Genomic DNA, 23,973 nt, shown 5'->3' on the forward strand with positions numbered 1-23,973 from the left:
AATTGACGTCATTTTAAATATGTAAGTTGATAAAAGTTATATCAAAAGTTTTTAAAAGTCTTTTTATAATTATTAAAAATAATTATGTAGACCTGGAGAACATTTGGACTCACAAGAAAAACTATAATATTGTCAGACTCGATGATCAGTATTAAAACCATGGCCTAACCAAATAGGTAGCAACTTCCATTAATCTTTAAAATGCTTCAAGGGGATGTCTAGGCATTTGCGTGAGTTGGGGAGGAAGGAAGGAAGATCTGACCCATGTGAATCAAGGGTAAGCAATACATAAGAAAGGCAATCACAGATGATGGTTTCCTTTTCCTTCAAACTATTCTAGACTTGGACTCCCACTTGTGCCCAAGATGGAGTAAGAGAGAACAAACTTACCCTCCCTCCTGAAACAACTTAAGAAATGGACAAAATATATAAGACAACAATTTTCAGACATTAGACATCAGGCAGCATAGGGCAATGATCTCTGAGAGAGGGCAACACATGAGGGAAGCCCTGTGATTATCCTCACTTACTGTCTGGAGAGAGTTTCCAGGCCACAAAGCAGTCAGAGGGAATCCAAGCAGAGCCCAGCAGTCTCCACGAACTGAGGAGACAGAGGTGGGAGTCCAGGAAGGGCAAGACAACTAAAGTTCACAAGGCAGAGTACCACAGGGGAGAAAGCTGTGTACAGAGAAAGCTCGAAACTTGCAGAGAGTCTCCTTCAAGTCTTTAGCAGAGGACTGATGAGCGCATGTGTACGAGGAAACTACCCAAAGCTGGGAATAGAGCCAGGGGCAGAGGGAACAGTCACTGGAGTTTACACACGGCCAAGAAGAGTCTGTATTCCCATTAGCCAGAGTGGAAAAATCTCATAATTCATGGGGCATCAGGTAGACTACTCAGCAAGGTCTCACCTCAATAATAGGCAAAAATTAGCCTTAGATCAAAGGCTGCTCTGGTGCCACCTAGCAAAGCTTAAAGCAAGCTTTAAAGTATCAGACTTTTCCAAGTAACTTAATGACGTCCTAGAATAAAGCTCAAGAATAGCTATAAGAATATAAAAATATCCAGCATCCAATCAAAAATTAACAGGCATATAAAGAAGCAGGAAAATATAACCCATAAAGAAGAAAAAAATCAATCAATCAAAACTGACCTAGAAATGACACACATGATGGAAGTAGGAGAAAAGGACATTAAAAGTTATTATAATTATATTTAAGAAGAAGAAAGAAATATTGAGCACATTAAGTAGAAACATGGAAGATACAAAAAAGATCCAAATCAAACTTTCACTGAAAGGGATAAACAGTACATACAATGCTACAGAAAAAGAGATTACTGAATCTGAAGACATTGGAATAGAAACTATGCTAAATGAAATAAGGAAAGAAAAAACTGTGAACAATAACATGTATACTTGGAGGCCCCAAAATGGGAGAAGGCAGAAAAAATATTTGAAGAAATAATGGCCAAAAATTTCCTAAATTTGATGAAAACCATAAACTCACAGATCCAAGAATCTCCATGAACCAAGCACAAGAAACACAAAGAAAATTACACCCAGGCACAATATAATCAAATTGCTTAAAACTGATGATAAAGAGCAAAACTGTTCTAAGATTTGGGGATAAAAGAAATCACAACTCTAAGACTGAAAGGAAGAGTTGAGAAGACTTTTGGTATCATTGCCATAAAGTGCTCCCATAAAGGGCAACTGTGGTCTTTAACAGTTATTAATTTTTAAGCACTCTTAATGAATCAAGCATAATGCGTAACCCAAACAGACTATTACTGCCTTAGAGACTGGCAAAGGACACAAAGACCAATAGCTAATATTTAATGAGACAGATGCTTTGTATCCATTTTCCTATTTAACCCTTCAACAACTAAATGAGGCTGATACTATTATACCCATTTCACAGATCAGGAAACTGAAGGATAGAGAGAATGAGTAACTTGTCATGGTCTTATAGCTAATAAGTGGTGGAGCCAGGACTCAAATGCACAAGCAGTCTGACCGCAGAGTCCACATGTCTATCCACTATATTATATTGCCTCCGAGCAGAGAAACACTGGAGCCCACAAGCACTAACCAACCTGGAGGCAGAATGGCAAATAACTTAGGCTTTAGAACAACTCTAAATGAAAATTACAGGCATTTAAAGGGAAGAATAACATCTAGGGAAGAAGGAAGATTAAACATGTGGGTAAGACACAGACGACAAAATATCTTCTACATAGTGCCACACATACCCTTGCCAACTTTATTAGAGAGCTAACCTTGCAAAATTAGGACAATATGCCAAGAGACTCCAACGGAGAAACCAAGGACCAAAGCAAAAGGAAAGCCACCTCTACGTAAGCTCTAAACACTATTTGGTTGTGTATGAAGTTGTTTCAACTTCAAACATTTGCTTTCAACATGCCACCCAGAAATATCACTAAAGACATCAATCTAATCATCAGATACCTAATTATACAATCAATAATAAAAGTCCTCCAGAATGCTCTCATCAATCTTCAGTAACAGACTCATGCTGAGGACATGAGCAACTGTGCCCCAAAGGGACTACTTCAGAAGGAAATGATGTTCATTTTGTAATAATAATTTTCAAAACGCAGCAACCTGATCAAGTCTTACCTTAGGGGTCTCAAAGACTTGTTCCAGATGTATGACATGTTCATGTTTCACACTTTTTAGAATGTTCACCTCCCGTTCAAGTAACTTCACGGCAGAGCTTCCAGCCTTAAATAATGTGGAGACATAAATTTCACATATGAATGTCACTACCACATACCTCCATATAAAAGTTACAGTCAATTTATATTTTTCCTGTATTTTCTTGAGAAGTTTCTTTTTCAAAAGAGAACATGCAACTTATTACCATGACAAGATTAAATTATGCCCCTTCTTTCCTTTGTCCAATTTTAGGTTATATATAATTTGGCCTCAAACCACATCTGTTTCTATAAATTAGCTACTACATGGTCTCTGTCTCCTCACAAAATTATTCCAATTTTTAATATGCTTTTTGGTATTTCCTTCAAAATCATGGTGATCCTTTGATATTAGTATAATAAAAACAAAATCTACCTTCCAGAAAAAGTAGATTGGGGAAGATAAAAACAGTTTTTCTTTTATTTTGTTTTGATTGTATTTATATATCAAAAGAAACAATAGGCAGTGAGATTCTATACTAAGCCCTGCATTATATCACTTCCTAGTGCCCCGACTTCAAAACTTCACACAGAGAGAGAGAGATCTCACCTTCAGATGAACCTAACTCCAACTTCATCTCCTTGCATGTAACCCTTAACCATCCTGACAGCAAAAGGTAAAAGCAGGAACACCACGGGGAGCACAAGGCCTTCAATCAGGTCTAAGTAATTGATTTCCTACAGTGTCATCTAAGAAATTCTAGAAGGGCTTTCTCTACCCTCACCACAACTGCCACCACCCCAATCATTACCCATCAACCATCATTGATATCTAAATTACCATCATTATTTGAGGACAAGCAATGTGTTCATCCACATAAAAATATCCCTGAAAGGGACAACAAAGGTCTTATCCTTCTCTCCTCCCCCACCCACCCCAAGTTTGGGAGACTACATAATACTTCTTAAAGGACTGGAAAGGGATTGATCGTAAGGCAAAGTTTGCCTGGTTAAAATTTTACCTTGAGTCATCCCTGCTTCCAACAACCACTACCATCTTAGGAGTGAGCAGGAAAGTGACCACTCACTATGTCCCACCCATGAAGATAAAGTCACATTTTAAGGTTATCCTACAGGGTCAAGAGAAATAGTGAGTGCAAGGCGTGAGTTTCTATCTAGACTGGATATGGAAAGTTACCACAATTTCTCCTAAGATCCATCTCAATTTTTCCCAATGGCTTGACCTGTATATAATGTGGTACTATATTGTCCAATTCATATATTGGCTACACAATTTTATTTCACTATCTTAGTGTCCTGTAAACTCTCAGCATCAATATGTCAGTGCAAAATTATGAATTCTAAGGTTGCAAACAGGTATCCTGACTATTAATCCTAAACTCTAACCCCTAAAACTACCAGACAACAAAGAGGCAAAGGAAATAATATCCCGTGTAGCAGTGTAGTTCTAGAATTCTAAGATTTCTAGTAAGGCTCTGGATCTCCCCTTATTAAGATTTATATGTTACTCTATTAAACTTTAGGGAGAAATGGTATGTAATTTGCTATAATTTATTTTAAAGAATATATAAAACCTACTATTTTATTTTGCAAATGTAACAGCTATCATCACAAATCCAATGCAAAAACACCATAATGTTGTTTTTTTTTCCCCAAGCACAGAAATTTTTTAAAAGCTGATGAAATGACTAGGTGTAAAGCCTGAGGATGTAGATTCCCCCCTAAAGAGAAGCCCAGTCATTCTCCAATCCTGGAGAAATTCGCTGAGGAAAACAGTGGATACAAGTAAACAATATGGTAGACAGTTGGGGGAAAAGTGGTCCAAACTGAAAGAGCAGATAGGATGAATGAACAGAGAACTAGCTAACAATGAGAAAATAGGGACTCAAAGGAAAGGAGAGGATGAGAGAAAAGTCTATCAGAACCACATCAGGAGAGATCCTGGGACGTATTTCCAGCTGGGACATCTCTAGCCCACAGCCCTACAGCTACATGTACTGACCGTCAGCGATTACCTTCAACTCACTCCGGTAAATTTGACCTAGATTTGCTTATATTGGTTATGTTAATCCTTTCATGCGTTTTTTTCCACATTGCACTTGTCTATTTGAGTTTAAGGACTGGTCCCTTCCCAGAAGGCTAGAGAAATGCCCAAACTTCTCAGGGGAGCAGCCCAGGGCCTGGCCTTCAGGTCAGCTATGCTGACGACACACACTCCCCTGCCTCCCCACCCTGCACTGGCACTGGGCCCTCAGTCTGATGACTCTGAGAAGCCTTACCTTCTCTTTGTTCACTTTTTTAATAGCCCACTTAGTTTCTGTTTCCTTGTCCGTAGCTTCAATGACCAATCCAAAGCTCCCTTGTCCCAATACTCTTCCAAAGGTATAGATTTCCTGGATAACAAACAAGAGATCCTTTGTCTCTCTCTGCCATTCACCAGGTATTAAAAATGAACACATGATACTGACAGATATCAACTCAAGGGAAGAGAGACTCTACTCCAGGGTAAAATCAAATAGAAAACATTATATATTTGCTTTAATATTAATAAACACATCTTAATTAAGCCAAAATAAGTTTTGATGATTTCATTAAATGTCCTTTTGAGGAAAACCATAAAAATCCTAATGGGGAAATGTGGAAAACCTCAAAAGTATAAAAATGAATCTCTTACAAACTACAATATTAATGAAATATCTTCATAGGGAAAAGGAGGAATGGAATATTACTACATATAGTTTGCATGTATAAAATACATTCACCCAAAGACTTATCCCAAAACTCTGAGAGCTATATTATAAAATCAACACATATTAACCATTGAACAAACTGTTTGTTTCCCAAGTAACACTTTTTCTTTATCTTCGTTGTTTCTATTGAAAATAAATTTTGTTGTTTTATTCCTCGTTTAGGAAAAGCAGTATGTGACAGAAATTTTACCAGCATGAAGAAGACAATAAAAACCATCCACAGTAATACTACTCAGACCAAGAATCCTTCCACTTATCATTTACCTTCTGCTTACAAAGATAGAACGCACTGGTCTTGCCAACACCAGCTTTCTGGTTCACATTGTAAAACAACAAACAGGTAACTCATTTACACTTTTATTTCCTGTGAATTTGGTCGGGGGGAGTCAGAGAGCCTGATCCAAATCAACTCCAGGGCATTAACAAGAGTTTCTGGGGCCGCCATGCTGGGGACTAGAACATGAGAGAACAGCTGAGGTAATGCCACCAGGTGACACCTCCGCTGGGTCAGCCAGCCAGAGCCTTCCCCTAGACATGCTCCTCTTTCCCTCCTTCAGCATGCAACAGGTAAGCCAGCTGCTAGTCTTCATAGTTCCTACTGCTTTCCTACTGCTTGCCTTTCTTATTTTCATAAAAGAAGACTCAACGCCCAACTACCCACTTCCTTCCTCCATGAAGGGCTTCCCTGCCTAACTCTGCGCCATAGTCATCGTTCCTTTATTTTGACTTCCTTCAGGATGTATGTATTAGTCCTTAAACACTATTATCACTCTCTTGCTTACAAACGTTTTGGCTCATTTTTTTCTTCAAAGATGGTCTAGAAGCTCCTTAAGAAGCTGTTTCTTTTGTATCTTTTAAAAAGCTTATCCTGAAATCTCGTAGGGAAAATATTTGTGCTGAGTGCATGGGGGGAAAGGAAGGAGGAAGGATGGAAGAGAGGGAAGGAGGGAGGGGAAAGGAGAAAGGAAGGAGGAAGGGAAGGGAAGGAAGGAGGGAAGGAAAGAAGGAAGGAAGAGGGGGAGAGAAGGAAAGAAAGAAGGGAAGGGAAAGAGGGAGAGAAGGGGTGGGAAGGAGGGAGAGGAGGGGAGGGGAAGGTGACAGAAAGAAAGAAAGAAAGGAAGAAAGAAAAAAGAAAAAGAAAAAAGGAAGCATTCAGCTTCAACATGTTAGATTTTCCTTAGATATCTCCTTGTGATATATACTTTGGGGGTTACAAAGATGAATAAAACACAATTCTTATTTTCCCCAAATTTATAATCTACTCAAGAGATGAAATTATTACTTAAATAATAAAGTCTTAAGTTAAAAAAAAAAGTGCAAAATGGCAATGGGACCAGAGACCGGAGCTAAAATACTGGGAGAATAAGCAAAACATTACAAAAGAGGTGGCTTCTAAGATTGGCATGTGAGGAGGGGCTGGCCACGTGGCCAAGTGGTTAAGATTGGCATGTGAGGGAACAAAGGCAAAAAAATTGAGAATTTGTTTCTATAATCCAAGCAAGGCAAGAAAGGCATTCCAAAGGAATAACAGTGCAAATGTGGAATGAATGAGTAAACTGATAAATGAATGAATAATCAATAAATCCAGTCAGCAAGCCAGCCTCGGAACTCTTCTGTATATACACACATTTGAGAGAAGTGACAGACTGGGTATGGGATTCGAACCCTGGAGGAGGAGCTCTGGACTTAGGGTCTTGAATGTGGTGAATGGCAACTCTTAGACTCACACAGGGCACATCAGCCCAGGTGACTGTCCCCAAGACACTGCTTTCTGATGACTTATACTTACTTTGGCTCCTCCCTCTTCCCCCCTACCACTTAATAGTGAGAATCAAAACAGAAACAAAAATAATTAAAATAAGAAAAAACATTTTATTTTTATTATTCTTACATGCAACTCCCAACCATATGTTATGTAAAATGAATTAAATTTCAATTTAAATGTCATTTACCCTTTTTTTCCCCACAGAACAAAATAATCTCAACTCCATAACCATTTCTCCAATTTTTCTTGTCCTTTACAAACTGAACTCTCATTTTCTCTCTAAACATACAGAACCACAACTTGGACACAGCATTTTAATAGTGTTTAAATAGGATTTTTAAAATGAGGAGTGGGTAGAGGAATAGCCCAATTGCCAACTAGCTTTTTATAAACTAATCTTTTTCTTCAATCAACTGCTTTGACATCATTACATAGTGGTGAAAATAAGGAGAAAATGACTTCTTGTTTAATAATTTTAAGAGGATGCTATTAAAATGGTAATGTAGATCTATTTTTATTGACATAGAAGTCCATGACACAGTGTAGAGTGTGAAAGCACGCACGTGTGATTCCACTGTGAAAACGTGTGCATGTGGGGGTGATTACACTGATGTCTGGAAAGATGCTCATTTAAATATTAAAAGTAGTTATCATTGGGTAGTAGAATTGTGGATGATTGTAACTTCTTTTTTAATACTCTTCTGGAATATTTAAAGTCTTTAAAATAAGCCTGTCCATTTACTGGGGGAAGGGAAACCTCAACTATACCAGTTAAGGTTACTTCTTAAAACTATGTATATATTTGAAATATTTCATAATTTAAAACAGGAAAAAATTAAAATAAAAAAATAGGATAAGACGTATGCATAGAAAAATGAAGTAAAGGTAATAAATGCTAAAATTGGTTATATCTGGCTCATGAGTTTATTTTCTTCACTTTTCTATCTATATTTGCCTAATTTTTCACAATGAACACATTTTGATTTTATAAAAGTTCTTATGGCTAAATTTAAAACTCAGTAAATTTGTGGATTTTTAAAAAATACAGGGCTTTTGTTTAAAGGGGGAGATTTAAATATTTCAAGTCACAATTTCTCAGGAAGTTTTTCTGATCACTTCAAGTAAATTTCCAAATAGCTCTTAAAACAATTTTTTTAAGTTATTTAACGGTACTGCAATTTTCTCCTTATAGTTGTTCTTGTGGAGGTTCCTTTAATCTGATGTTAAAGCAACACATTTTAATTTCTAAAATGGTACTAATATTTAATTCATATTTGTACAGAATAATTAGAATCCTGGGAAGAATAATAATCCGTATTCATCCAATCACAGGCTACAATGGAGGCGGTCCACGAGGGAAATTCTGGCCTCACTACCAGTCATCAAGGAAATGGACAGCCAAACCATCTCAAGTCATCTGGTCTCTCTCTGCGTCTTGCAGAGGTCTACACAAAGACTCCACAATTGCCCTCAGCAAGAGGCAAGACCTGAAGACCAAAACGTTCTCACTGTATCTAACAAAAATGCCCTCCACTTTAATTAAAGTCCATTTCGCCCTCCATGAACACAAAAAATAATAAGTCTGAATTTTGTTTAATAAAGATTTTGGCAAAATTGAAAATGGTAAATTTCCTCCTTTCTGTCCTTCTTTTCCCTAGAGACTTATTTTAAATCATTTGTGCCATTAATCATCGACTTAGAAGAAACCTAAAAGTTTCTAGTAGCTTCAGTTTGCCCTCGATATACCTGAATAGCAGCTCCATTGTCCATCCTTATGTGAGGAACTTTTCCTTCTGTAAAGTTGCCCCGACCCCACTGCTGTTGAGATATTTTTCTCTCTACATTTGAGGTTCTTGAGGGCTTGGGCCAAAAAGGAATAAAAAATTAACTTTAAAATATAATATACTTGTTGACAAAGCAAGAATTCTAATTTAGATAATCTGACAAATCTTTACTGTGTGCCATGATATTTACTGTGTACAAGATAGTTCACTGTCTTTTTCAAATTCTAAGCACTATATGATTTATTGGCACATTAGGCTAAAAGAGTGCTTACGAAGTCATTCAATCTAATCTCCTGAATCCAGGCAAGTCTACAGGACAACCTGCATGGCAGATACATCACAACTTACCCGATGATTCTTTAAAATCATGATATGACACCTTCACAGCTTTCTCAATCACCTTTGTTTCAAAACATAACAATCATCTCAAATAGGTTATACATTAAAAATTACTAGCCAGACATTCACAAAATATGCTTCAAATGAAAATAACGTAGTAACAACTCACTCAGAGATGCCTATATGGTAATAACTATACTGTAATACAAATCAGAAACAACAGTTTAGGCAGAAAATTTGAAAAAGTCGAACTTTGAGGGCTGAGAATCTAACTTTTCTCAAACTTACTGCTCTCTGTCTCCAAAGTTGTGCTATGTCAATTACAATCTTCCACTCTGCCTCTTCTCTACAAAGGTGAGCACATCTAAACCAGCCCACCGACTAGTCAGATTGTTTGCAACTAATGCAAATCAATTTTGTAAAGTATATTTGATATTCCACCTGGATAATCAGGAATTGCCTTAAATAATAACCACCCTATGTTTACGACAAGCATAAATCTCATACTTTATCAGCTGAAGAAAATAACATTCCAAATTATTCACAATCCTGGCAAGTAATTAATATGGGCAAAGGTCGGACATATAATGAAAGAAATTACTAACCAACTTTGCTCACGTCTTACGTAAGAAGGAAGTGTTCCCTTAATAGTTAAGAAGGCAATGAACTAGCTGACAAGGGCCTATGGGATATGGATGGAGCTAGGGATGGGTTAGGGAATGGGATGTCAACTTGTGCTCAGATGCAGAATCTTCGATATTTACCAAATCTTTTCCAGAGGCAATATCTTTGTTGCTTTGTTTTTCTTTTGTTCTCTCCGGTGAAAGTGCACATTCTGAACTAGCAACACTTGATGTCTGTGACATTTCCACTACTGAAATTGGAGAAAGACTTTTTCGACAGGAACACAGACAAAATACATTTTTCTGAGTCGTAGATGAACAGTTGGAGCATTTTGTGCATTTTTTACCACCGCCACTATCAGCCATTTGCTTAATTCCGCAACAAAAGCAACTTGAAAGAAAGATGTTTCCACTGTTTGAGGAAGAGAACCAGACCTAAAAAAATAAGCTGAGCTGATGGCAAAAACTGTAACTTCCAATTGGTGAGGTCCTTAGGTTAATGACGCACTACACTATATGCACACAGGAAAGCTGCGGAAAGAAAAGATATCGCCATTTAGAACACTCTTTCTTATCCTATTACCCTCCTAGAAATCAGAAAAAAACTAACAACTAGCACCAAAAACATTCTGCCTACACATGAAGTTAATATTTACAACAAAATTAGGAAATATTTCTAAAAATCAATGGATTCTCATCTTTTAAACTGGAATTTTTGACCTCAAGAATTTTATTTACTTAACAATCAAAAGAATAAACCTCTCTGCTCAGAACCATGAAACTGCTGAAACGCACAGTCTGAGGAATCAGTTTGGTGGGCTATCACCTTTTTTTTAATGAAGTAGAATAGAATACCTAATATCAGGGTATTTTGCATAGATTCTTGGTAAGTTCTGTGAAACCTTTTATTTTAATTATATAGATATATGTATAGAATGTTTGTGCGTGTGGGTGGGTGTACTTGGTCACATTATAAAATGTATTTCTTAACGTCGGTTGTGGTAAAACAAACAAAAAAAAAGGCTTAAAAATACTGGTGTAGGGGTTGGCCCCATGGCTGAACAGTTAAAGTTTCAGATGCTCTGCTTCAGCAGCTTGGGTTCACGGGTTCGGATCCCAGGTGCAGACCTGCTCCACTCTTCAGCCATGCTGTGGAGGCATCCCACATACAGAATAGAGGAAGACTGGCACAGATGTTAGCTCAGGGCTAATGTTCCTCAAGCGAAAAAAAAGAAGAGGAAGGGGGCCAGCCCAGTGGTGCAGTGGTTAAGTTCGCACCTTCCACTTCAGCGGCCCAGGGTTCGCTGGTTCAGACCCCGGGTGCAGACCTATGCACCACTTGTCAAGCCAGGCTATGGCAGGCGTCCCACATATAAAGTGGAGGAAGACAGGCACGGATGTTAGCTCAGGGCCAGTCTTCCTCAGCAAAAAGACGAGGATTGGCAGCAGATGTTAGCTCAGGGCTAATCTTCCTCACAAAACAATAAAATAAAATACTGGCATAAAACATACATCACTGTGATTTCAAAATTTAAACCTTAGTCTATTTATTATTAGACCAAATTCATATTATACACTTCAGAAAGGCGTAGACAACTTGATTTTATAAAACTACCTAATTCTAAAAGTTCAAAGGCAATATTAGAAGCATCCTCATTTTTATACTCAAACGGCAAAAACAGGAACTAGTGGGTGTTATTTTTCACCAAGTGTAGAACAGGTAGGCCCAGCATTCTACCTAAGAGTTATTGGCAGCTGTATGGTGGCAAGGAAAGATCTGAGCTGAGGAAGAAGGGAGGACTGCGTTCTGCAGTACATACAAGAGAGCACCTTGAGAACCTCACAGAAGTAACTGGGAGTACATTAAAATCGTTTTGTACCATACCATTTCATATATTATTTAAAAAGCATATTTTGTAGTCACAGATTGATAAGGCTGGGGATACGTGGAGTATACCTTTGTCCTCTGAACTGAAATAAACTTAACCAGAATAGGAAGTTAGATATCCATTAAAGAAATATCTTTCTAGTTTTAGTTGTCTAAGACTGGTTTTCTAATTAGAAATGAGTGCTGATTTCTATCAAATCCTTATCTATTGTGATTTTTTCTTATTGGATCTTTTGATATGTTCTATGGTATTAAAAGCTTTCCCAAAATGAAAGCATTCTTGCTTTTATAGTGTGAACCCTGCATGATCATGATGGATGATTCTTTTAATGTGCTGAAATATAACATGTTTGTATTTTGAGTTTTCATAGTCATACCCATAAGTTAAACCAGTCTGTAATTTTCCTTTTCAGCCATCTTTGTCAGGTTTTGATACAAGATTCTAGCTAGTTTCATAAAATAAATTGGTTATCTTTCCATTTCACAATGCTTGGTAACAATCTGTATAGCATGGAAATCTGCAGGAAAATCCCCTAGGCCCACAGGATTTTATGAAAGATATTGCTAGTAGTTCATCCAATATTTATTCTCCCATTCTTCCTTACTAACAGAATCATGATTTTGTCCGGGGCAGCAATGTGCTTATTAAAAATCCTCCATTTCCCAGCCTCCCTTGTAGGGATGGCCATGTGACTTATGGCCGTGAACGTTATAGAATGCAAGCAAAGCTGTACTTAAAAGAAAATTTATATTCTCAAAACTTTATTAAAAAAAGAACAAGAAAGGATAGAAATATACTACATGAGGGCCAGCCCTGGTGGCCTAATGGTTAAGTTCAGCATGCTCCACTTTGGTGGCCCAGGTTCAGTTCCCAGGCATGGACCTACACCACTCGTCTGTCAGTGGCCACGCTGTGGCTGTAGCTTACATACAAAAAGAGGAAGACTGGCAACAGATGTTAGCTCAGGGCAAATCTTCCTCAGCCAAAAAAAAAGAAAAAAATACACACACACGCACACACACACACCCCCGCCCCCCGACATGAAAAGTCAAACAAAGAAGAAAAACATGATTAAGGAACAAAATTTAAGATGAACAGAAATAACAAAGAAATGTAGGTTTTGTTGAATTTTGCCTATAAGGCCCCAAATAAACTGACCGCTCACTACATTTCACATTTCATATCTTACATTCTCTCACTTGCTCTAGCCTCCTTGCTCTTCCTCGAATGTTCCAAACCCTCTCCCTTCTCACGACTTTGGCCCTCCACCCCCTCTGCCTAGGCTGTTCTTCCCTCAGGCATCTGCATGGCTTGCTCCCTGGCTTCATGGCGGTTTCTGCTCAGGTGAGAGACCTTCTCTAAGCACCACCTGAATGAGCAGGCCCATTCACTCTGTCCCCTTCCACTGCTTTATTTTTATTCATAGCACTTATTTCACTCAGCAAGTCCTCCACCAGCATTCTTTCCTACTTCTAGGGAACAGATGATTCCTATACAAACTGTTTCAGAGTGACGAAAAGCTACCCAGTTCATTTCATTCCATTAGAATAACCAAAATCTGACCATGGCAGTGTTCTCAAAAAGAGAGAAGGAGTTCTTAACAGGCCAACCTCATTTGTGAATAGATGCAAAAATCCTAAATGCTGTACTTGTATTTACCCCAGCTGATGTGTACAGCATAGTCTAAGATTATTAGACAGAAATGATGGACAAGTCAGCCCAATAAGTATGACCTTTCATCAAAGTAGTATGAAAAATTCTCCTGCTGTGATCAAAACTCATAATGGGAAGCACTGGAAAAGGTGTATAGAAAGGACCCTCCAGACAGGCAGAGGGAACAAAGAATGCACCCAATGACACTAAACACACACACACGCCCCTCTTGCAAAAGCCTGACCTTGTTTTTCAAGTATATGCATCAAGAAAAAGAAAACTCAGAATATACCTGTATACACTTTGAAAATGATTCAACTTCAGGCCTTGGAAGAACATGCTTTGCATTTTAGGTTAAATATAAATGTAATCATCAATGACTCAGAGCGGTAGAATAGATCTGCAAATAGCAACTTTTCTGTTTAGGAAAAATAGTGCTTTCTCTCTGCAGGTGTAGGAAAGTCCCATGTCAGATGTGTAAGGCATCATTTTATGCATGTGTTAAGAATACTGATTTTATAGCACTTTTTATAAGAAACTGAAGGAAGTGTTCATAAGGTAAAGGTTTATTTAAAGTATAACTGAGTTCCTTCATTATAAACAGTACTCCTAAAAGCATGTTTACCATATCCTTCAAGTCTATACATATATATATATATATATCCACAGACTTAACAGAATCTTTACATATTAAATTTTCCCTTTTTAAGGTGGATTTTTTTGTGAGTCAAAAAACAGTTATCTTCTTCTTAGCTCTGTTCAAGATGAATTTCCTTTAATATCTTAGTCAATTTCTCAATAAATCATATTACCATAGCATCACTGACACTGACATCGACTTCTGAGTACTCACTTGCTCTAGTTTCTGACTTCTCTGTTGCCCTAGAAGTATTTGGTAGCCACATTCAGAAAGCATAGGGGTTCCTATTACTCGTGGAGGATTTTCATTTCTTCTCTCCAACCTACCAACCACTACATTTGCCAAAGTAATGTTCTACTTTCTTACCAAAGCAATTCTAAAACAATAGATTGAATAGCCGCATGGAAAATTCCTTGACAAGAATTAGATTTCAAATTTAATTTATTTTGGCTGGCTGAATTCTAATTATTCTAGCTTAAAAACCAAAATAGAACAAGAATTTACTCACATTTCTTTCTTTTCTCACCTATGAATGGACCTGAAAGATTTGTTACTAAAATAAATCTACTATCTAGCAGGCTGGTGATATCATTCATGTTCAAGAGGCATAAAATTCAGTATTGCAAATCTAACATATCTTTATGTAAACACAAGGATGAACAGATCTTCTATAGAATCAGGGAATTCAGTTAAACAAGACTTTAGATATAAAAAGATATATTAAAAAATCAAAAAGCTTCTAATGTAATAGTGTCTCTTTGCGTCTCCAAAGATGGGACAACATAGTTATTAGAGATAATGTAAACAAATAAAGTAAGTTCAAATCATGTCAGTATTTAACTAACATGTGAGTCGCTCTTTGGCTAAAGGTTTCACTTTATTTTCAGAACTGAGAGGAGTCAATAGAACAATTCTGATAAGGAAATCTCTGAACTTTTATTTAAGCATAAAAAGGTCTCTTACATATTGGCCCTGGAAGATATACTTACAGCAATTTCCTCAAGAAAATGAACACAAGAATGGTTTTATGAGATATAACTAGCTACAATTTTCTTCCCAAAAAGCAATTTTTTAGATTTCTTTGCTAAGACTGTCTACAAGGAACCTCAATAGTCACTCAATTCAGTCAAAAATGTGTTCTATTCAAGTGAAGAAAAAAACTTGCAGATTGTCTGACATTATGCAGGTCAAGCTGAATGGCTGTATATTCACTTTTCAACTTGTTTTCATAACACGCTTACAGAGCCTAAAGAGGGGCCGACGAGCTTTCAGACCATAGTGCTCTATTTTAAAGGAGTCCCACACTTGTTTACTATTCCCGTTATGGACATGGTTAGGAAAAACGAGTCTGTGCTGTCTTATAAAAGGATTTACAGTACATTTAAAACTCACATTATTTCAGAGATTTTTGAAAAATATTTAATAGCTGATGTATGCTATTAGGTTTTCTTTCTACTTTAACTTGAATAATATTTCTCACTGAGTAAGCTGTAATCTGGAGGGACAGTCTTAAAGGTGGCCCTGAGACTGACAGTTTAAGGTAAGAATAGAGATTTTACTAGGAAAGTTTGGCTTAAAAAGGCTGGATAAAATCAGGAGACCCTGGTTCTTTCTTGCTGCTATCCAGTGTCTTTTCTCCCTGTACATTATAAGCAACCTGAAGCCAGGGACCTTTACGCCAGCACAGGCCTGTCCTTGTACATAATAGACACTCAGTGAAAATTTCTGAGTGTTCATTTTGTGAGAAAGAGCCAGAATCAGAAATCGCTTAGGCAGATGTATAGGAAGAGTCATCAAAGAAAGGAGGAGGTCACATGCAGGAGGGGTAATATCTCAAAGGGAATGTGAAGGCGCTCCTCATAGATCTGGAGATGATTAGGCATAAAGAATTAGACTTCTGTGTGATTCAAAGAGAGAGTGCATGCCAATTTCAATCTAATATAAAGGCTTCCTCACACTTAGAACTGTTAAAGATAAAAGGAAAGACTATCTCAGACACTAGACGTATCTAAGTAGAGGGTAGAAGGTCAGTTGGCAGAAAACCATAGAAAGTATTTAAACCTAGACTAGGACGTCTTGAGGTTCTCTCTAGCCTTAAAAGTCTACAAAGATGAATCACTCCTTCTAATGATCAGCTGAGGCATAGCAGACACTTAAAGGAACTGAAGTGGCAGTTGACCTCATGTCCACTGTGGAGGTTTCAATATTATAATGGGGATTTTGCTTTCCTACCGCAGACCAGGCCAAATCAGTTACAGCCCCAAAACTCACCTCAGCCAATCTGAATTTCACCTGTAACAGAGGAGCGCTGTCAGAACTTCCCACGGCGACAGGGTAGCAGTAAGCAGGAGGAAGGGATGAGTCGGAAGGCTGGATGTGCTGAGAAGTAGTGACCCTGACTAGAAAAGAAAAAGCTAAATAAAGTGTAGAATAAAAGGTAGTGTAAAAAAATGGAAATAAGACTTCCTTCCCACTCATGAAATCAGAGAATAACAGGTGAAGAGTGAGCAAGTGGGCCCACATGTAGCTAAGGCAGCCAAAAAATACGACATCACCAATAGACTCTAGAAGAGAAGGAGAACCACTCTGAGGATTGTGGCATGAACACACAGCTAGGCACCATCCAGGAGGCTTAAAAGAAAACAGTATTCTTGTACTCAGGAATCTCTTCTTCCCCAGCCTTACTGAGGTATAATTGACAAATAAAGTTGTAAGATATTTAAAGTGTAAACATGATAATTTGATATACATATACATTGTGAAAGGATTCCCTCCATTGAGTTAATTAACACATCCATCACTTCATATGCTGGGTACAAACTTTCAGTTACAAGATGAATAAGGTCTGAGGATCCAATGTATAACATGTGACTGTAGCTGATAACATTATATTATAAAATTGAAATTTTCTAAGAGAGTAGAACCTAAATGTTCTCATCAGAAAAAATAAAGGTAAATATGTACTCAGGAATATTAATCCAATTAGAAATAGATCAACAAGATTAAGAATTTGATGGCAAATTTGAGAGATGTGCTAGCTTCATTTATCAAGCATCAATTAATAATTTTGCATTAATAAAATATACTAATATGTGTGGTCAGAGTGGTTTCCTGTACACCAAGGAGTGTTGAAAGAGGAGATTTCCAACGCCAGCAACGTTCCATGAAACTAATTAGTTAGCTAAGAAAATCTGTGATGTAATGCTCCAACCCAGATGTTTACATGAGAAAAGGCATTGTGACCCTCAAGATCATATTCAAATACTAGAAGCACAATTTAGAGGTAACCAGGCAACTTTCCTCTTGGGGCTAGACCTCTGCAAACTCGACAACTCCAAACAGTCTACAACAAAACACCAACAAGAGAGTCCATGATTCCTGTTTCCAAGTTTCTGTAGAAATAATATTAATTTAATAAAACAGAAAATAACAACAAAAACTACTTCTCTTAACTGTGAGCTCCCCCTGCCCAGGTCAGGAACTATGTTCTATTCAGCCTAGCATCTTGTGTCCAGTCTCAGGCCTCCATTAAATAAGGATTATTGATTGAAAGTCATTCACTGAGTGACGGAAACAATGTTTTATAGCTTATAAATATAACATACAACGTAGTTGCCTAGTATAAGAGAGCTAGTGCCCTGTCATGTAAACACAGTCAGAATATCCTTGTGGAAGTCTCCTGGCCAAAAAACTTCACTAAAACCCAACTCTTACTCCACCTTGAAGCTCTCATTCTAGAGCAAAACCCCAAAACCCCAATACCAAGCCTGACGCCAATCCTCTAAAGTTCCACCTGCTTCTGAAAGGTTCCGGATCAGACAAGATGTTGTAACTGCACTCACGTAACTTGAGTATGTCCTACTCAAGACTTGTGGTTTTCAGGAGTCTAGAAGGATATAAACACAGAAGTATTTATTTCAGTGATGGACCATACCGTCAATCTTAAAGTGTTTCTGCCAGCTAAGGTCAGTCCCCAACAACTACAGGCCTTGGTCATAATAAACCTTTTTACTAAGACCCTTATGTTCAACAAAAGGTCACTATTTTTGGCAGATAGTGTAATTAGCAATAACTGGTTCATTTCTCTTTCATAATAAAACATGCATGTCATAGCCAAGACCAAAAAATTTCATGTGAGCTATATGTTAACCTTCTGAGGCTCCCCAGCCAAAACACCTTGAGCAAGGATGCCTATTTTCTGGAAGAATTTCTTCTCTTCACTCCTAGTGATGAGCCATTTATCTGCAGCACACAAACTCCACACTTACAGCTAGAACAAAAGCATTTAGAATGTCATCTCTCAGGAACCAAGGTGGCACGGCTGTTAAGTTCAACAAGACAGGAAAGATAGGGGAACTGAGACCTAAAAGGCACTTGATCACAAGGGTCCTGTAAGTCTGGCCCAGAAGAGCGTCCAGAGGGTAGTAGTGAGTTAAGCAAAGAGCACCAGAGGTCCAAGTAGGACAACAGGCCAGCTGAGAATCTAGCCATCTAATAGTTCATGTATGTCTCCTTTCCTGAATACCTGTTATACACCAAGGATGGTAACGGGGGCTGGGGATAAAGAGATTATCAAGACACGGGCCTTACTAATAATGATTATGATAAAGATAACACTAGGTATGTGCAAAGCACAAAAGTGATGCAAAAGAGGGAGTGACCAGGGAAGTAACTGTAAACTAGTAAGAAACAAAAGAATTTTTAGAATAAGAAAGCCCAGGATTCAAATTCCACCTCTACCACTTACTAGCCCAGTTCCCCCATATGTAAAGTGGAGATGATAGTAGTAGCTCTCTTATATCTTATTGTTGTAAGGAGTAACTAGATAACACTTGTAAAGTGCCTAGTATTTTGTCTGGTAAATATTATTGCTTTAAAAATCATTATTACTCACTTGCTGAGGGAAAGGTCCCAGAGGTTTCATGGGACAGGTGATACTCAAATTAAGTCTTAAAGAATGAGTTGGAGTTCATCTGGTGAACAAGTCAAGGAAAGGCTCTCCCGATGAGACATCAGCATAGGCAAGGGCCCAGAGCCTGTGGTTTCAGAGGAATAGAAGGAGATAATTTCCCTTTGAAGGCAAGAACAATGAGAAAGAGAAAGCCAGGTCTGGCTTAAGACAAGAAGAGGGAAGAAACAGTTCCAGAAAAGATTAGGGTTAAATAAGAGCAGCTTCACTGAAGAACCCTGGCTCCATCAGGCACAAAAGACAGATGCAGTGGAGTGGGACACGAGGCTCTCGTCCTGAGAGAGCTGCCCAAAAGAAAGAGCTGCTGCAATGGAATCATCTTAGATGAACACTTCCAGCCCTGTCACTAATCAGCCACAGGTTTACAGTAAATAGAGAGTGGCCACCAAATCACCAACACTAACTCACTCTTCCAGCAAGTATGTGAAGCTTAGCAGCGGAGGGGACACAGGGCATCGATGTATGCTGAAAACATAAACTGTAAAGTTCGGAAGTATAAAGAACAGGCTCCAGCCAGTACAATCAATCCAAACCTACTGCTATATGAACACGTTACAATTTAGTGACAAATTTACTAGCGTCAATGTTTCAATGCAATAGAATATATGGCTTGTTTCTAATTTGTTACAAAATAACAAAAATACCCAAGGAAGCTTACCACTATAACTTCCACAATAAAATCTCAAGTTATTTATTTTATACACACACTCCCCCCTACTACAAATTAAGCACTACTGCAAACAAACTACATCAGTCCCAAGAAACAGAACACTAGTGTCCTACCATTTGGGGGTCTAAGACCCCAAATTTCTAAACAATTTATGAGCATTAAATTTCAGAAGTCATCTCAGACAATGGTTCCATTATACATGTATAGACATTTTCAAATGAAATATGTTTGCCCTTGGTTAGCAGAGAGAACCCAAGCTTTACTGTTAGACAGACCAGAGTATAAATTCCTCACCTGTGGCTTAATCTATCTGGTCTCAGCTTTCTCATATGCAAAGTATACAGATGGTGTCTACATACTTACACAGCAGAATTTTTATAAGGACAGGACATAATGCATGTAAAGTCTTGATACACTGTAAGCTCTTAATAAATGGAAGTTTTTATTATTATCATGAAACTCAGCCAAAACCCAATGGATGGTAGCAAAAGAAAATTATTTTATCAGTTATAATCTCTCAATCTAATGCTCCAAATATTGTTCTACACGGGCTTCAAGACACAAATTGCCATCTAATTAGCTCATAGCTAGCTTAGAACACAACCTTACGGAAGCCTGCTCTAGACGTATGCAGCTGAGTTGTAGAGGGAACGGTTTGCTGGACTAGCCCACAAGCAGCTTGCTGTATGTTAAATTCTGAATGCTAAAGGCACTCAAATATCACATAAGAATTTTATTCTTTAAATATGGAATACTGAATATCAAGGAGAACATTTTAGCCTTGCCAAGACTACAGTTCTCAAAATACTACTAGTCTATATTATACCTTAACATCTGATCAAGAAGGAATAATAAGTAAATGGTTAGGTTTTCAGAGAAAGGAGGTGTCTGTATCCACAGATTTATTTACTTGGTGAGTTTTCGAAACCTTGCAATGGAACTGTAAAAACAATGTGATTAAAATCGATAGAGCACATCATTTGCTGATACCGTTGCTCAAGAAAAGGCAATAAGCCTTAGGCATGTTATTACTAGATTACACAATTTCCCTGACAGGTTTGAGATTTTTAAAGGCAACTGAGAATAGAAAGGATTTCTTTTTTGGAGCCAAGGGATTTTTCTCTTCAATTAAAAGGAAATCATCATGTCTCATTTTTTTATGATGGAGATTAAAAATGTCGTCTATAACATTTAAAGAATAATGTTAATATTAAATTTTCCTTTATTTCCTAAAATAAAAGTAGATGGATGATCCCAATTAAAATTAAACTGAAAGCTACTTTCGTTTAACAATACTGTATCCAACCACATATCCATTTAATAAATACTAGAATAGCTCAGGGAATAGTGGTTGTGAGATCATTATTTCTGCAAAGTCCATGCAGAAGAATATGAAAGTCCAAAATTATGAGTTACCAAACTTCTTCTGCAAGAATGATCAATGACTCTCTTTCCATGTCTTAGTGATGAAATGATGAACTTTTAAGTAGGCCTTCAAATTCAAAGACTGCTATATTTTAAAGTATGCTTTTTATTCAGATAGCAAAAGTTAGTCATGTAGACATAAATTCATTTGATAAAAAGTGACCAAATAAATCTGAACCTAAAATTAGCATGACTTTGGGGGCCGGCCCGGTGGTGTGGCAGTTAAGTTCACTCATTCCGCTTCAGTGGCCAGGGGTTTGCAAGTCCAGATTCTGTGTGCGGACATAGCACCGCTCATTGAGCCATGCTGTGTCAGCATCCCACATAAAATAGAGGAAGATTGGCAGAGATGTTAGCTCAGTGCCAATCTTCCTCAGAAAAAAAGAAAAAAAAATTAGCATGACTTTTACCCTAGTCAGACCCTCCATTACACTACAAAACATAAAACTGCAAAAGGTTTGAATTGCTTTATAGTGAAAATTCCAAAGTAGAAATATTCTTATATAGCCTAGGAAAGTGGATGGAATCTACTATGCAGTTTTATGCTTATGATAGAAAAAAATGTTGACTAGAAGAAGTGAGATGATTTACATCATAAATCCTGATACAAGGCTAGGCTCACAGAAATAAAAGAAATTTATCTAGGCATTAGGCCTACATTTACTAGCTTTCACTAAGTGAACAGTAATGTCTGTTTAGGGGAGCTTAGGTCTTTAGACTTGGATCAGATGCAAATAATTTAGAAGAAAAAAATCTACAACACACCATAAACATTCTTGCCACGAATATAAACACATACTTACACCATATAATAGCTTTAAGTTCTAAATAGATAACTATTGAAATAGACAGCTTTATTAACTGAATAATTTAAACAATTTTCTTTAGTTCCTTCCTCTCCCTCTTTCTCCACATTCAACAATGATGAGTCTATTCTACTTTCCAAACCATCCAATTTTCTCCATGTCTAGATCAACATCATCTCTTGCCTGGATTACTGTAACTGGTCACCTTGATTCCAAGCCAGCCCTCTCATCCAAAGCATTCTCCTCACTCTAGCCAAGGTGCTCTTTCTAATATGCAAATATGATCATGTGTCTTCCCAACTAAAATTGCTTAAATATTCCCAACCACACTGAGATTCAAAAGAATCCTCAAAATGACACACAAGAGCCTGTGTGATACGACCCCAGTTTATCTCTTCAGGCTTATCTCATACTACTTCCTTAACATAAGGTTTTCAAAAATACAGAACTTCTTTCATTTCCTGCAATCCTATGCTTCTCTAGGCCTTCCCTACATGCACTCTCAGCCTGGAATACTCTTTCCAATTCTTCCTTTCATTGTTATAATTCCTACTCTTCCTACAGATCTCAGCTTAGACATCAACTACTTTGAAATTTTCTTGTTATCTTGAATTTCAGTTCTGAATTTCTGTGTGTCTGTCTCTCCTCTGTGCATTCTATTTGCTCTATCACACTCTGAATTGTACTTGGTCACTTACTTGTCTGTGTCCCTCACTATACCCAAAATTCCCTAAAGGCAGGGATGATGTCTATACTGCTAGCTATTGTTACCCAGTAAGGAAGTGACCAAAAAAAAAAAATGTGTTTTTTAAAAAGTATATTCTACCTGCAGTAAAAAAAAATATATATATATGAAAGGCAGGACAAAACTGGAGATGGAAAGATAAGAAAGGATTATAATAGTTTAAGAAAGACAGAAACGTGGCCTTGATTAGGAAAGTAGCATCAGGGTGGGGAAAATAGGCAGATTCTAGAGCTATTTAGGAAGTAGAGTCCCATCCCCCACTCTCCATCTCTGCAATAGCTTTTAAAAATAATAGTCCACATTCCTGGTGTACCTTGTAGTCGACTACTGGGGAGAGCAGAATGGTGCTAGAGCTCTTCCAAATCCTCATCCCAAAGAACTGTCATTACTTGATGTTTCTGTTGGTTCCCTGGGAGACTTCAGTTATACAGGCTGGATTTGACCTGAGCTCACCTAGTACAAAAAGTGTTCTATCAGGGGGCATTTGTTGAAAACAATTACAAGAAAGTATTCTAACTTCATAGCTGCCTAAGGCAGTGTTTAACACTTGGAGCAAAAATAGACTAACCAGAAAGCTTAATAGGAAGAGCTGGGAAATAAGATATCCATAACGGCTTTGAAAAGATCCAACATAAAACTCTGGGGAATCTAGGAGGCCACACATATGCACAGGGCAGTGTGCATATACAGGAAAACTTGAGAAGCCCCTAAGCTCTCATCTTTGGCTGATCTTGAGGCTCTGCACAGGAGGAAGTGAAGGATAAGGTAGAGTTGTCAAACACCTTGTTGAGAGTTGAAGGTGTACCCTAACATGGGCATAGAGCTCCTCAGCAAAGACTGGTGATTTATTGGTCAAAAGCATTTAAGGAAATCTCTTCCAATAATTAGCTCATCACTAAGCTAAACAAGTAGAGACGTCAGTGGCCACAGAAACCAAAGAATATAGAGTTGACATAATTAGTTCAGAAGTCACTAAACAAACAAACAACTACTACAACAACCAGTAGCAACAAAACATTCTGGGGAGGGGAGAGTATTTGCTCTCCAGAGTTGCTACATTATTGATTTATTGTCAACAAAAAATTATGACACACGCGAAAAAATACCAAGAAAGTACGGTCATACAGAAGAAAAAAAGCACTCAAGAGAAACTGGCCCTGAGGAGGTCCAGATGTTGGACTTACCAGACAAAAACTTTAAATGAGCTATTTTAAATGTGTCCAAAGAGCTGAAGGA

General features: G+C 37.7%; 1 protein-coding gene across 27 annotated transcripts in view; it reads right to left on the reverse strand.

Annotated features, from left to right (window-relative positions):
- Positions 1 to 23,973, reverse strand: part of STK33 (serine/threonine kinase 33) — a 121,320-nt gene that overhangs the window by 47,534 nt on the left and 49,813 nt on the right. For 18 of the 27 annotated variants that reach the window (XM_008514144.2, XM_008514166.2, XM_008514195.2 and 15 more), the window contains 4 exons: positions 10,082 to 10,471; positions 8,941 to 9,054; positions 4,959 to 5,072; positions 2,642 to 2,746 (listed from right to left, as the gene is read on the reverse strand). In XM_008514144.2, coding sequence (XP_008512366.2) covers positions 2,642 to 2,746; positions 4,959 to 5,072; positions 8,941 to 9,054; positions 10,082 to 10,306 — 558 coding nt within the window. In that variant the 5' untranslated portion in view covers positions 10,307 to 10,471. Of the gene's footprint in view, positions 1 to 2,641; positions 2,747 to 4,958; positions 5,073 to 8,940; positions 9,055 to 10,081; positions 10,472 to 16,393; positions 18,009 to 23,973 lie in introns of all 27 variants that reach the window. The other 9 variants (XM_070624296.1, XM_070624299.1, XM_070624292.1 and 6 more) reach the window with 3 other exon arrangements.

Source organism: Equus przewalskii, chromosome 6, assembly GCF_037783145.1.
Source record: "Equus przewalskii isolate Varuska chromosome 6, EquPr2, whole genome shotgun sequence".
NCBI classification, from domain to species: Eukaryota; Metazoa; Chordata; class Mammalia; order Perissodactyla; family Equidae; genus Equus; species Equus przewalskii.